Source organism: Micropterus dolomieu, linkage group LG01 (assembly GCF_021292245.1).
Source record: "Micropterus dolomieu isolate WLL.071019.BEF.003 ecotype Adirondacks linkage group LG01, ASM2129224v1, whole genome shotgun sequence".
NCBI lineage: Eukaryota > Metazoa > Chordata > Actinopteri > Centrarchiformes > Centrarchidae > Micropterus > Micropterus dolomieu.
This window is the reverse complement of record NC_060150.1, coordinates 30,319,000-30,332,416: the sequence shown is the minus strand read 5'-3', so window position 1 is coordinate 30,332,416 and position 13,417 is coordinate 30,319,000. Positions and strand designations below refer to the sequence as shown.

Here is a 13,417-nt window from a genome sequence, read left to right as displayed (position 1 = left end):
TAATACAACTGGAAAAAAAAACATAATTTCCAGTTTATTCATTATATATGATGAATTTTGGTTTACAAAAACATACGTTTTTGGAAATGTTGTTAAGATGGATCTATTTTTAGATTTGGACCACACAGGTATTACATTTTCAGTCCAGATTAAAACTTTACCTCTGAGACAGCTGGTAAGTTTATCTACATGAGACCTGTCTGTAACATTAAACACACAGCAAGTACAGAGACAATAATGCCATTGGAAAATAAAAGTACTGTTGTAACCTTTAAGATGGAATTATGTTATATCTTAGCTCATAATGATCTTTAAACAGTGCATGATATCCCTCACAGTGCAGTAATATCCCTCACTGACCAGAAATAACATACAGTCTCTGTGTACTTAGAGTCATAACTTCCTAATCGGAACGTCTGACACCTGAACACTATACAATACATTTTTAACAGAATTTCAGATACATACAGGAATACATATAAGAATAGTCTAATAAAGCTTTGCTGCAAATTAAGTACAGAGTGTAGCAGGCAAACAAAGTGATATTTTTGTACAACTACTACAGAAACAGTTCAATTATAATCAATTTTACACATTCTTTGACACCTTTCAAGCTCTAAATAGAATCAGTGAGACTAGAAATGTTATCCATAACCAAAAGCACATTAGTCACATGAGCTATAAAAGACCTGTATCTGACAGTGTAGGCAAAGAGTAAAAAGCGTAGCAGTGATCAGACATGCAGTATGTAGGCAGGGCACGTGTTGCTATTTAACCCACAGATCCAAATGTACCTTGCAAGCTTCAGATCAAATAAAGGCACTTAGTGTGAATGTCAGCGAGTTATCTTTGTCCTCAAGGACAAAAGGAAGGAGACAATGGTCAGCAAAGAAGAGTCGGGTTACACCTCATTGTCACGGTGAAGGATGGCAACAGCTAGTCCACTCAACACTTCTGGACATGATCCACTCCGCTGCACTCCACATCAAGTTCAAGTTCATTTGTCATTCCAAATGTTAATAATACGGCTAAAATCTGTTTTAGTTTTTTACACTATTTTAGTGTAAAAACTGATAAAACATCTGACAAAACACAAACCTATTAAATAAGTTGAAATTCTGTAAATAGTTAATAGTAAATAGTTTGTTTCTGTGAGGCAGGCCACAGCACCAGTTAATGCAAACAGAACCTTTTTTTTTTTTTTGTAAATTGATGAACTTTTAACTTTAAGCATTTATCAGAAAGAAATTCAATATGAATTAATTTATTTATTAACTTTTCTCTTCATTCTGTAGAGTACATGCTGCGTCAGGAACTTATTCTTAGGTTACTGTAAAGTCCAGCCTGTAAAGTAAAGTAAAGCCTATAAAGTCCAGTGAAGCATTGTGTGTGATGCTGAGCTCTACAAATACTGTGAACTAGACTAAAAGTACAGGGATAAAAAAGAAAACAGAGAAGCAAGGCTATAAAAATATGTTTTGGATGTCAAATCCTCAGGGTCCTGATGATCTGCAACAGAGACAGGTTCAGCCTACACAAAGGGGAGCCAGGGCAGGATTAATCCACTAGGGGGACTCTGGGCAAAAATTAGCTATGGGCCCCTGTTGACCCTCTGTTTCTCCCATTCTCTGCGCATTTGTAAATATTAGTAATAATTTTGTTGTAACGTAACTTGAAAAATGCACAATAAAGGCCAAACGAAACTTCCTCTCTGAAGCTTTGATTAGGGAATTAATTTGATTGCAAAAAACTAATTGCCACATAGAGAACCTGGAGTCTTTGGGTCCCCTGAGCGGACTTGGTAATCCAGCCTTGAAAGGAGCTGAACTCTGGACATCTTTTTTTGCAGCCGAGTGGGAAGTGGTTGGGATGATGGTCAGCACCTCCAAGTCTGATGTCACGGTTCTCCGGGTTGGGAGTGAGTTGCTGGCTCAAGTGAAGGAGTTTAAGTTTCTCGGGATCTTGTTCATGATGGACAGCAAAATGGAGAGTAGAGGTACAGGCCAACTGGTGTGGCGTCAGCAGAAATGCGGTTGTGGTACTGAACCCTTGTGGTGTAGAGGGAGCTGAGCCAGAAGCCAAAGCTTTTGATTTACCAATATAGGTTTGTTTGCTTCCTTGCTGAAAGTTAGATGAAAAGATTGACAGTGTTTTGTTTTGTTTGTATGCTAAATATTAAGATACAGCCAGCTACCACTTAGCTTAGCACAGCTAAACTAGCTTACAAAATCCGCCTACCAGCACCTCTTACGCTTACTAATTAACATGTTATCTCGTCTGTCTAATCTGTAAGTGTAAAGATATAACATAATTAAACTCTTACGTCTTGGAGTCTCTGTTAGTTGCCTGACAGCTGCTCCATAAGCGCTTGTGTTTTTACACTTTTGTATGGATTAGACAGCACGTGTTATTGGTGAGCTGTGCTGATAGGTGCATTTTGTTACCTTTGGACATTGCCAGATGTCTAGCTGTTTCTCCCTGTTTATGCTAAACTTAGCTGCTGGTGGTATAGCCTTATTTAATGGACAGATATGAAAGTCATTCTTCTCATCTAACTTTCCATGTAAAGTGAATAAAGTATCCTGTAATCAAATTTATTCAAACTCTGGAACTGCAAGACAAAAACACTACAACCTAATTTAATACTAACTTGTGAGCGCATCGTACATGACTTTAATTGAGTATTTTTTTTCAAATGTTTGACCAGAAAGAGGTCAGGAGAATGGACTAAAGTGAGACCATCATTCATGTGATGGCAAAATGACCCATCCAAAGTCAAGTACAGCCCACCTCCAACAGACAGGAATGTCTGTCTGAAGCCTGTCTTGTCACGACTGCAAAGAGACAAGCAGACAGCTGAGAAATACATCCTAGACAGCACTGGAAGTTGACCTGCTGTCCTCTGCTGTCCTGTCCTGTCACCCGAGGTGTGAATTAGTGACATTTGAAGAGCTTCTCAAGTGGCATGTTAAGGCCCTGCAAAGGAATGGAAAATGCCTCCTATTAACCCAGTTAGCACCTTGTGATTTGTCACTTTCCTCGGAAATTAAAACCTGACAAGTATCTTAACCCTGAAGGAAGGTGACACTGGAACGATTAAGAGGATCAAGACTTTTCACTCAACAGTTTGTCAAACCTCTGGGCCTCTTTCAGTCACTCTCTCCGTTCTCCGTTTGATGGATCTGTTTTGATCGTTTTTGCTTTCTACAATATTTTTATTATGATAATTAATTAATTGATCCTGTACAGATTTTGGTGCTTTGTATTTCTGAATGTCTTAGTTATTTTAGACTGACCTCCAGTTGTCTGTGAAAACTGTTACTTGCGAGTTATTGTGATAATAACATTTCCTATTTGCTATAGACTGGTATTGATGACCTTGAATTAATGTTTTATGTCTAATAACTATCTTACAATCATCTTTTAAAATAAAAATAAGCAAACAATGGTTGCCGCTACTTTATTCACAACCTATAGGTTAGTTGCTCATCCACGCCTTTAAGTGTTTATTTATGTCCACTGAGACTTACATAAATATAAAACACCTGCCACAAAACAATGAGAGGGCAATGCCTGGCAATCAAACCACCCTCACAAGTGTCAGCAAGTATTTCACAGGTTTATCTTTGTTCTCAAGGATAAAGAGAAGGAACAGTTGACAAGGCAGGTCAGAGGTCAAGCATGCCAAAACAGTTACTCTCACTTGTGACAATGGCGCATTGTGACCTTGCCTTCGTTAGCAGGAGACAGGTGGATCTGCTGAAGTCACATGAATTGAGGGATATGTGCATATGTTCCATACCTTTTTTCCCCCCAGGAATATAGTCAACAGCAAGTATGTTATACATTGTCACTTATGTTTTGGTGCAAACTAATCCAACCCAATATAGTGACTTCAGCAATGTTCCTATAACGTCATAAAAAATATTAGGAAGGGGTGGTCTAAAATAGAACAAAGGTTCTGAAATGTACAATTGTCATACCGCCAGCATGTTCTCCTTTTCAGGAGTTGAGAACAAATGGTTATGAGCCTTTTAAGTCAGAGAGGTCCAGCCTAAATATCCAGATCATCTGATGGAAGATCTGAATAATTAATTTCTCTGCCCTTTAGGGTTGGACTGCTCCCTTTATAAAGGAGACTGGAGACAAGAGGCAAGTTACCAGACAGCCTGAGGGTGAGTATTGTGGAAGATATTTTCAATAGAAGATTATATTCTTTATGTCATCTTCTTGGTTTAACTGTAAATGTTTGTAAAGTGTTGAAGTTTCTAAATGTTATTTCTTCTCTATAATTTGTAACAGATATAAAAATCATCTTGCCAAAGGGGTGAAAACACAGGTAAGATGGCTCTACCAATGATTCTGATCTAAATCTACATTATTATTTAAATCACAGCACTAGCAATGAATTGTGGAATGTGTTTCAGTGCTCACTTAGACAAAAGTTTAATCAATCTAATGAATAAATCTTGCTTTGTACAAATGTAAAGTTTATGTGAAGCCATTACTTTGTGCTGCACAGGTTCCAAAATGAGCAGCGATGCTGTTATGGCAGAGTTTGGGTCCGCCGCTTCCTTCCTGAGAAAGTCAGAGAAGGAGCGCCTGGAGGCCCAGACTCGCCCCTTCGACATAAAGAGGCAGTGTTTTGTGCCCGACCCTGAGGTGGAATACGTTAAAGCCACAGTGACCAGCAGAGATGGCGACAAAGTCACCGTTGAAACTGAGTTTGGAAAAGTAAGTGGGTCAGAAATTTACACTGTGCACTGACTAATGAGTGGGAAAGCGGTTGTGACATGATGATGATTAACTTTGAGGGCTTTCACAATAATTTAAATTAAGATCCTGTGTTAAATTATTTCAGACTGTAGTCCATAAGGAGGCGGATATCCACCCTCAGAACCCGCCAAAGTTCGATAAAATTGAAGACATGGCGATGTTCACCTTCCTCCATGAGCCTGCTGTACTGTTTAACCTCAAAGAGCGTTACGCAGCATGGATGATCTACGTGAGTAATGACCACAAATGTACTGATCTTTCCACTGTATGAAATCTTGAGACTTATTTTATGTGTTTGTCCACAGACCTACTCAGGACTGTTCTGTGTGACTGTCAACCCCTACAAGTGGCTGCCAGTGTACGATCAGGCAGTGGTCAACGCCTACAGAGGAAAGAAGAGAAGTGAAGCTCCTCCTCACATCTACTCCATTTCTGACAACGCCTACCAGTACATGCTGTCAGGTATGTTCAGCTCTTTGTTTGCATCATCTCTAACACAGCGCTTTGTAATCCCTCCCTAAATCTGTGATTTATGAGCTGTATAAATCAAATTGACTTGACCTGAGTTCAGTCCACCATCCAGACATTTATAGAAAGATTTCCTAACACTGAACATTGTTTTAAATCTTGCAGACAGAGAAAACCAGTCTGTCCTTATCACGTACGTAATTCATAAAAGAAATATCTGATTCCAATTTGAAGAACGGAGTTTTGTCTTCATGACATGTTCATTTCACATGTTTGTTTTCATTCTCAGCGGAGAATCTGGTGCAGGAAAGACTGTGAACACCAAGAGAGTCATCCAGTACTTTGCCAGCATCGCAGCTGTTTCTGGCAAAAAGGATGCTGCTCAGGAGAAAAAGGTTGGTTTAAAACAGTGTCATCATGTGTACACTGTGATATATATAATAAATTAGGTTTTGACTTTGAAGGACTAAATTTTGGCACCAATTAAATCTGCAGGGTACCCTGGAGGATCAAATCATCCAGGCCAATCCTGCCCTGGAGGCCTTTGGAAACGCCAAGACCATCAGAAATGACAACTCCTCCAGATTTGTAAGTTTGGTCACTTCAGAGAGTACTAGCATAGATATGTCTTTGTTATGTTGACAACTTCTAAATTACATGTTCTCATTACAGGGTAAATTCATTCGAATCCATTTTGGAGTCAGTGGTAAACTGGCTTCAGCAGATATTGAAACTTGTAAGTACACAGTACATTAAAGTTAGGAAAAGAGTTCTCATAGGTCAGGAATATACCTTAATCTAAATATTTTATATGTTGTCAGATCTGCTGGAGAAATCCCGTGTCACCTATCAACTTAAGGCTGAAAGAGACTACCACATCTTCTACCAGATTCTGTCCCAAAAGAAACCAGAACTGCTGGGTGAGAACCACCCATTCCTTTGTTAAATGACACACTAGGTTTACTGATGAATCATATGACAACGTTTCTTTTCTTTTTTTTTAGAGATGCTGCTTATTACAAGCAACCCCTACGACTATTCATTCATCTCCCAAGGAGAGATCTCTGTCACATCAATTGATGATGCTGAAGAGTTAATGGCAACTGATGTGAGGATGCAGTGCAGTGCTGTATTTTTTACATTGTCCTGGATTTAATTACTAATTGGGATGCACAATTTTATTTTTTTAAAGGAAGCGTTTGATGTTCTGGGATTCACCCAAGAAGAGAAGAACAGCATCTACAAGCTGACTGGAGCCATCATGCACTTTGGCAACATGAAGTTCAAGCAGAAGCAGAGAGAGGAGCAAGCAGAGGCTGACGGCACTGAAGGTAAATACAGCTTCCAAAATACTGACCACTGCAAAAAAACGTGCAATTAAGGAAATCTCATATAAATTATACAATTTCACTGTTGCAGATTTGGACAAAGTTGCATATCTGCTGGGCTTGAACTCTGCTGACCTGCTGAAGGGCCTGTGCCACCCAAGAGTCAAGGTTGGAAATGAGTGGGTCACCAAAGGTCAGAATGTTCAGCAGGTGAGTCTCCATACAAAAGTTTGTTTTTTGGTGAAGCATTGGTAATGTAGAAAAGCATAATGCTAAAATATTAAAGCACATGATTAATTCTTTTTTTTATAAAAATAGGTGTACTACTCTATTGGTGCACTGTCCAAGTCAGTGTATGAGAAAATGTTCTTGTGGATGGTGGTGAGAATCAACCAGTCCCTGGATACCAAGCAACCTCGCCAGTACTTCATTGGTGTGCTGGACATTGCTGGCTTTGAGATCTTTGATGTGAGTGTCAGAGATTAAATAAGCATGCTGCATGAAATCAACTGTATCTTTGAAAGAACACTGAAACAGAAAAACTATAATTTTCTCTGTCAAACATACAGTTCAACACCTTTGAGCAACTGTGCATCAACTACACTAATGAGAAGCTGCAGCAGTTCTTCAACCATCACATGTTTGTGCTGGAACAAGAAGAGTACAAGAAAGAGGGCATCGTATGGGAGTTCATTGACTTTGGCATGGACTTGGCGGCCTGCATTGAACTAATTGAGAAGGTTGGTGTAGAATTAAATTTGATTTCAGAATTCATGTTACAAACATGAACTATTATTTGTTTACATTCAGTTAATTCTAATAAATTCTTTCCTTCAGCCCATGGGCATCATGTCCATCCTTGAAGAGGAGTGCATGTTCCCCAAAGCTAGCGATGCAACATTTAAAGCCAAATTGTATGACAACCACCTGGGTAAAAGTAACAACTTCCAGAAGCCCAGAGTTGTTAAGGGGAAACCAGAAGCTCATTTCTCCCTGGTTCACTATGCTGGTGTTGTTGATTACAACATCAGTAACTGGCTTGTGAAGAACAAGGACCCACTGAATGAAACTGTGGTGGGACTCTTTCAGAAGTCCACTCTCAAAGTGTTGGCAAATCTTTTCATTGGCTATGCTGGAGCAGAATCAGGTACATTTATACTGTAACATCTGTGAAATATTAAGACATTTAAAATACTTTAAAACCTTTTAATACATCTGGATATGAAAATTTCAATTAATGGATTTTGAACTTTTTATTCAGCCCAGGATGCAGGAGGCAAGGGAGGAAAGGGAGGTGGAAAGAAGAAAGGTTCATCCTTCCAGACTGTGTCTGCGTTGCACAGGGTGAATGAACTTTTACTTTTACACCTTTGTTATTGTTTTGTCCTTGAAGGAAAAAAAGACTAACACCGTCACTACACTTTTACATATAATTATGTGTTTTGACTATAACAGGAAAATTTGAACAAACTGATGACCAACCTAAGGTCAACTCACCCCCACTTTGTACGCTGCATCATCCCCAATGAGACCAAGACTCCTGGGGCGATGGAGAATCCTCTGGTCATGCACCAGCTACGCTGTAATGGTGTGCTGGAAGGCATCAGGATCTGCAGGAAGGGATTCCCCAACAGGATCCAGTATGGAGACTTCAAACAAAGGTACTGCAAAAGTGAGAAAAGATCTTACTGCATCTAAAGTACAACCATGGTGAAAATGTACTTATGGCTTTTGTATATTTGACCCTATTTCAGATACCGTATCCTGAACCCTAATGCTATCCCTGAGGGACAGTTCATTGACAACAAGAAAGCAGCAGAAAAATTGCTTGGCTCTCTGGACATCGACCATGAGCAGTATAAACTAGGACACACAAAGGTACAGCATTGATTTAAGTTTTTTTAAAGACATATTTAAAGGCAGATTAATGTATTCCCTGTATCTTTCCTAGGTGTTCTTCAAAGCTGGTCTGCTGGGTGTTCTTGAGGAGATGAGAGATGATCGTCTTGCTCTCATCATCACTGGAATTCAAGCAAGAGCCAGAGGACTACTTGCCAGGATTGAGTTCCAGAAAATAGTTGAGCGCAGGTTGGTGTATTCCTTGTTGCTGTAAAAAAGACTATAGTAGTGTACAGCCATGGTAGCAGCTGTGTGAGGCTCAATGCAAAGCAAAGCTAATGTCAATTTTTACCATTTTAGCATGTTAATAGTCACTACTGAAGTTTATGACTATCCATCCAATGGTTGTTGAACTATTTCACTTTTAACCCCAAATGTCATCATCATTGTGGCACGAGAGGAAAAGTCAACAGAAATCGATTCAAGCTTGCTGATGTTATTTACAGGGATGCCTTACTGGTGATCCAGTGGAATGTGCGTGCCTTCATGGGTGTCAAGAATTGGCCCTGGATGAAGATGTACTTCAAAATAAAACCTCTGCTGAAATCAGCTGAGACTGAGAAGGAGATGGCAAACATGAAGGAGGAGTTTACGAAGCTCAAAGAGGCTTATGCTAAGTCTGAGGCTCGTAGGAAAGAGCTGGAGGAAAAAATGGTCACTCTTCTCCAAGAGAAAAACGACCTGCAGCTCCAAGTCCAATCTGTACGATCAGTCATTCAGTTTACGTAAAACTTACAGCGATATACTTCCAAAAATGTGATGAGTAAAAATATTTGTTAAATCTACTGTAGGAACAAGACAATCTTACAGATGCTGAGGAGCGCTGTGAGGGTCTGATCAAGAGTAAGATCCAGCTTGAGGCCAAATCCAAAGAGCTGACAGAGAGGCTGGAAGATGAAGAGGAGATGAATGCAGAGCTGACTGCCAAGAAGAGGAAGCTAGAGGATGAGTGTTCAGAACTCAAGAAGGACATTGATGATCTGGAGCTGACTCTGACTAAAGTGGAAAAGGAAAAGCATGCCACTGAGAACAAGGTAACAAAGTGTTTAGACTGGTGTTGAAAGAACATATTTATGATCAGATTAGGTGTACTAACCAGATAATACTTCAGGTTAAAAACCTGACCGAAGAGATGGCAGCTTTGGATGAAATCATTGCTAAGCTCACCAAAGAAAAGAAAGCTCTTCAGGAGGCTCATCAGCAAACGCTGGACGACCTGCAGAGTGAGGAGGACAAAGTCAACACTCTGACCAAGGCCAAAGCCAAGCTGGAGCAGCAAGTTGATGATGCAAGTACACTTTATTTATATTTGGATATATGGAATATAGACTTAATAACTGGATTTTCTGTGGTACTGTGCAATAAATCCGTTCTTCTATACTTTCATATAGCTTGAAGGTTCTCTGGAACAAGAGAAGAAGGTCAGGATGGATCTTGAGAGAGCAAAGAGAAAGCTGGAAGGAGATCTGAAGCTGAGCCAGGAGAGCCTAATGGACCTGGAGAATGACAAGCAGCAACTTGATGAGAAGCTGAAGAAGTAAGTTTCCTCTCCCAATTCAGTTCAGTATTCCAGGAATTATGGTAACATTGGATTATTCAGTACGCCACAATTTACATCCAATGCCAATGTTCAGTAACAGCAAAGGAAGTAGTGTTAACCCTATCCACAAGTTTAGTTGCATAACTTTAACTATTTATTTATCATAACTGCAATCTTTCCCTCATCTTAATAATTCAATTGTTGCCATGTACAGTGACTGTAGGAAAAAATAATTATAAAAACATGCCACTGAACGTAATCTGGGGTTTACTAGGTTCATCCAAAACATTCGTGTTTGGCTATGTTGTTGCCTAATACAAGGTAAGAAAACTGTCACTTTGGAAAAAACTAAAGTATACATTTTGCTCGATAGAAAGGACTTTGAGATAAGCCAACTTCTCAGCAAGATTGACGATGAACAAACACTGGCGGCCCAACTTCAGAAGAAACTGAAGGAGTTACAGGTCAGCATTAACATTAACACAAAACAATTAAGACATTGTTCTCCTTGTTACTTGGCATTCTTAATGGGAATTGTACACATTAGGCCCGAATTGAAGAGCTGGAGGAAGAGCTGGAAGCAGAGCGAGCTGCCCGAGCCAAGGTGGAGAAACAGAGGGCTGATTTGGCCAGGGAACTGGAGGAGATCAGTGAGAGGCTGGAGGAGGCCGGAGGAGCCACTGCGGCCCAGATAGAGATGAACAAGAAGAGAGAGGCCGAGTTTCAGAAGATGCGCAGAGACCTTGAAGAGGCCACTCTGCAGCACGAAGCCACTACTGCTACACTGAGAAAGAAGAATGCAGACAGTGTGGCCGACCTGGGAGAGCAGATTGACAATCTGCAAAGAGTCAAACAGAAGCTGGAGAAAGAGAAGAGCGAGCTCAGACTGGAGCTGGACGATGTGGTATCCAACATGGAGCAGATTGTCAAGTCCAAAGTGAGTGCAACCAACAAATTACCCCAGGAGACTAAAAAGCATGCTATGCTGGTGCCAGTTTTATCCTATGGTTAAATATGTCTGAATGAAAGTTTCTAAACATAAAAGCACATTGTCTTATTATTGTCTTCGTGTCTTGTCTTATTTTCAGTCAAACTTGGAGAAAATGTGTCGCACTCTCGAAGATCAAATGAGTGAATTGAGGACTAAAACTGATGAAAACCAGCGTATCATCAGTGATTTCACCATGCAGAAAGCAAAGCTTCAAACTGAGAATGGTAAGAAAAATTTATAAATATTTGAAATTTAACACATAATATTTAAGACAAGAGAAACATTTTCTTCCTTAACAAAAGGTGAGATTAGCAGACAGCTGGAGGAGAAGGACTCCTTGGTCTCCCAGCTGACCAGAGGGAAGCAGTCTTACACTCAGCAGATTGAAGACCTCAAGAGACAACTAGAGGAGGAAGTCAAGGTATCTCAAATTACCGTGAATTCAGTTTCCAGATAGACATTACATTAATATGAAAGTGTGTTTATACTTACACTGTCCTTTCATCTTATAGGCCAAGAATGCACTTGCCCATGCAGTGCAGTCTTCTCGCCATGACTGTGACCTGTTGAGGGAGCAGTATGAGGAGGAGCAGGAGGCCAAAGCTGAGCTGCAACGCTGCATGTCCAAGGCAAACTCTGAGGTGGCTCAGTGGAGAACCAAGTACGAAACTGATGCCATCCAGAGAACGGAGGAGCTGGAAGATGCAAAGTAAGAACAGTTGTCTTCCCTTCAATAGCACAATCATGCTTTTGAGAAGGACTGAGATTTATTGTAATATATTCCTGTCAAATAGGAAAAAACTAGCCCAGCGTCTGCAGGATGCGGAAGAAGCTGTGGAAGCTGTTAACGCTAAATGTTCCTCCCTGGAGAAGACCAAACACAGACTTCAGGGTGAGATTGAGGATCTCATGGTGGATGTGGAGAGATCAAATGCTGCTGCAGCAGCTCTGGACAAGAAACAAAGAAACTTTGACAAGGTAATTGAAGAAAGAAAAAATGGCACTTGAGGGAATTTTGAAATGATGAATTTCTACTAAGTAATCTAATACTGAGCATTATTTAACCAGGTCCTTGCTGAGTGGAAGCAGAAGTATGAGGAGTCCCAGACTGAGCTTGAAAGTGCCCAGAAAGAGGCTCGTTCTTTGAGCACTGAGCTCTTCAAACTGAAGAACTCTTATGAAGAATCCCTGGATCATCTGGAGACCATGAAACGAGAAAACAAGAATCTCCAAGGTTTGGGGGGGCGGGGGGAATCAATGCGTCTTGTGGATTTTGTGCTCCTGATAGGTCTAAGCTATACCAATCACACAGTATAATGTATATAATGTTTTTTTTGATGATAGAGGAAATTTCTGACCTGACTGAGCAACTTGGTGAGGGAGGCAAGAGCATCCACGAGCTGGAGAAGATCCGTAAACAGCTGGAGCAGGAGAAGGCTGAGATACAAGCTGCTCTGGAGGAAGCTGAGGTGAGAGTTCATAAGTATATTTTGTGATAGCCTTCTTCATACTCTTAAAGAATATGCATAGTAATGGAGGAGACCGTTCTTACAGGGCTCCCTGGAGCATGAGGAGAGTAAGATTCTCCGAGTTCAGCTTGAGTTCAACCAGGTGAAGGCTGAAATTGAGCGGAAGCTGGCTGAGAAGGACGAAGAGATGGAGCAGGCCAAGCGTAACCATCAGAGAGTGGTGGACACGCTGCAGAGCTCCCTGGAGGCCGAGACTCGCAGCAGAAACGAGGCTCTCAGGGTAAAAAAGAAGATGGAGGGAGATCTCAATGAGATGGAGATCCAGCTGAGCCAGGCCAACAGGCAGGCAGCAGAGGCTCAGAAGCAGCTCAAGGGAGTCCATGCTCATCTGAAGGTAAGTCCGTACGTCGTACCAATGATGGGAGCATGCTTGGAGATTGTTTCCTTTCCATTTAAGGATAGAAAGAATGTTATTATTGTTCCTGACAGGACTTGCAGCTGCAGCTGGATGATGCTCTTCGTGCCAATGAGGATCTGAAGGAGAACATTGCCATTGTGGAGAGACGTAATAACTTGCTGCAGGCTGAACTTGATGAGCTGAGGTCTGTGGTGGAGCAGACTGAGAGAGGTCGTAAACTGGCAGAGCAGGAACTGCTTGATGTCAGTGAGAGAGTTCAGCTGCTGCACTCTCAGGTATGTCCAAATCGGTAATCACTTTACAGTGTAATAATATGCTAATATGTCCACGTTCTTTCTACAAGTGTTTACTGTAAAACTATTCTGTGCAGAACACCAGCCTGCTGAACCAGAAGAAGAAGCTGGAGGGAGACACCACCCAGCTTCAGAGTGAGGTGGAGGAGGCGGTGCAGGAGTGCCGAAATGCTGAGGAGAAGGCGAAGAAGGCCATAACTGATGCTGCCATGATGGCAGAGGAGCTGAAGAAGGA

The 13,417-nt window shown here is 40.9% G+C and overlaps 1 protein-coding gene and 1 long non-coding RNA gene across 2 annotated transcripts in view; one reads left to right on the top strand and one right to left on the bottom strand.

Annotated features, from left to right (window-relative positions):
• Positions 1–21: 21 nt before the first annotated feature.
• Positions 22–13,417, bottom strand: part of LOC123980161 — a 34,420-nt gene continuing 21,024 nt past the window's right edge. Inside the window, exons 2-3 of the long non-coding RNA XR_006827391.1 lie at positions 8,070–8,236; positions 22–2,976 (exon numbers count right to left, since the gene is read on the bottom strand). This is a non-coding gene — a long non-coding RNA (uncharacterized LOC123980161). The remainder of the gene's footprint in view (positions 2,977–8,069; positions 8,237–13,417) is intronic.
• Positions 4,531–13,417, top strand: part of LOC123980153 (myosin-7-like) — a 10,769-nt gene continuing 1,882 nt past the window's right edge. The window contains exons 1-33 of the mRNA XM_046064405.1: positions 4,531–4,734; positions 4,862–5,005; positions 5,082–5,238; positions 5,410–5,437; positions 5,534–5,639; positions 5,740–5,832; positions 5,917–5,980; positions 6,066–6,164; positions 6,249–6,352; positions 6,437–6,575; positions 6,664–6,782; positions 6,891–7,040; positions 7,142–7,312; positions 7,410–7,719; positions 7,834–7,916; positions 8,028–8,233; positions 8,327–8,450; positions 8,524–8,660; positions 8,918–9,173; positions 9,263–9,505; positions 9,583–9,759; positions 9,863–10,008; positions 10,385–10,475; positions 10,559–10,948; positions 11,100–11,226; positions 11,305–11,423; positions 11,515–11,711; positions 11,797–11,980; positions 12,071–12,236; positions 12,347–12,471; positions 12,557–12,865; positions 12,961–13,164; positions 13,260–13,417. The exon at positions 13,260–13,417 is cut by the window's right edge and continues 256 nt beyond it. Coding sequence (XP_045920361.1) covers positions 4,531–4,734; positions 4,862–5,005; positions 5,082–5,238; positions 5,410–5,437; positions 5,534–5,639; positions 5,740–5,832; positions 5,917–5,980; positions 6,066–6,164; positions 6,249–6,352; positions 6,437–6,575; positions 6,664–6,782; positions 6,891–7,040; positions 7,142–7,312; positions 7,410–7,719; positions 7,834–7,916; positions 8,028–8,233; positions 8,327–8,450; positions 8,524–8,660; positions 8,918–9,173; positions 9,263–9,505; positions 9,583–9,759; positions 9,863–10,008; positions 10,385–10,475; positions 10,559–10,948; positions 11,100–11,226; positions 11,305–11,423; positions 11,515–11,711; positions 11,797–11,980; positions 12,071–12,236; positions 12,347–12,471; positions 12,557–12,865; positions 12,961–13,164; positions 13,260–13,417 — 5,330 coding nt within the window. The remainder of the gene's footprint in view (positions 4,735–4,861; positions 5,006–5,081; positions 5,239–5,409; positions 5,438–5,533; positions 5,640–5,739; positions 5,833–5,916; positions 5,981–6,065; positions 6,165–6,248; positions 6,353–6,436; positions 6,576–6,663; positions 6,783–6,890; positions 7,041–7,141; positions 7,313–7,409; positions 7,720–7,833; positions 7,917–8,027; positions 8,234–8,326; positions 8,451–8,523; positions 8,661–8,917; positions 9,174–9,262; positions 9,506–9,582; positions 9,760–9,862; positions 10,009–10,384; positions 10,476–10,558; positions 10,949–11,099; positions 11,227–11,304; positions 11,424–11,514; positions 11,712–11,796; positions 11,981–12,070; positions 12,237–12,346; positions 12,472–12,556; positions 12,866–12,960; positions 13,165–13,259) is intronic.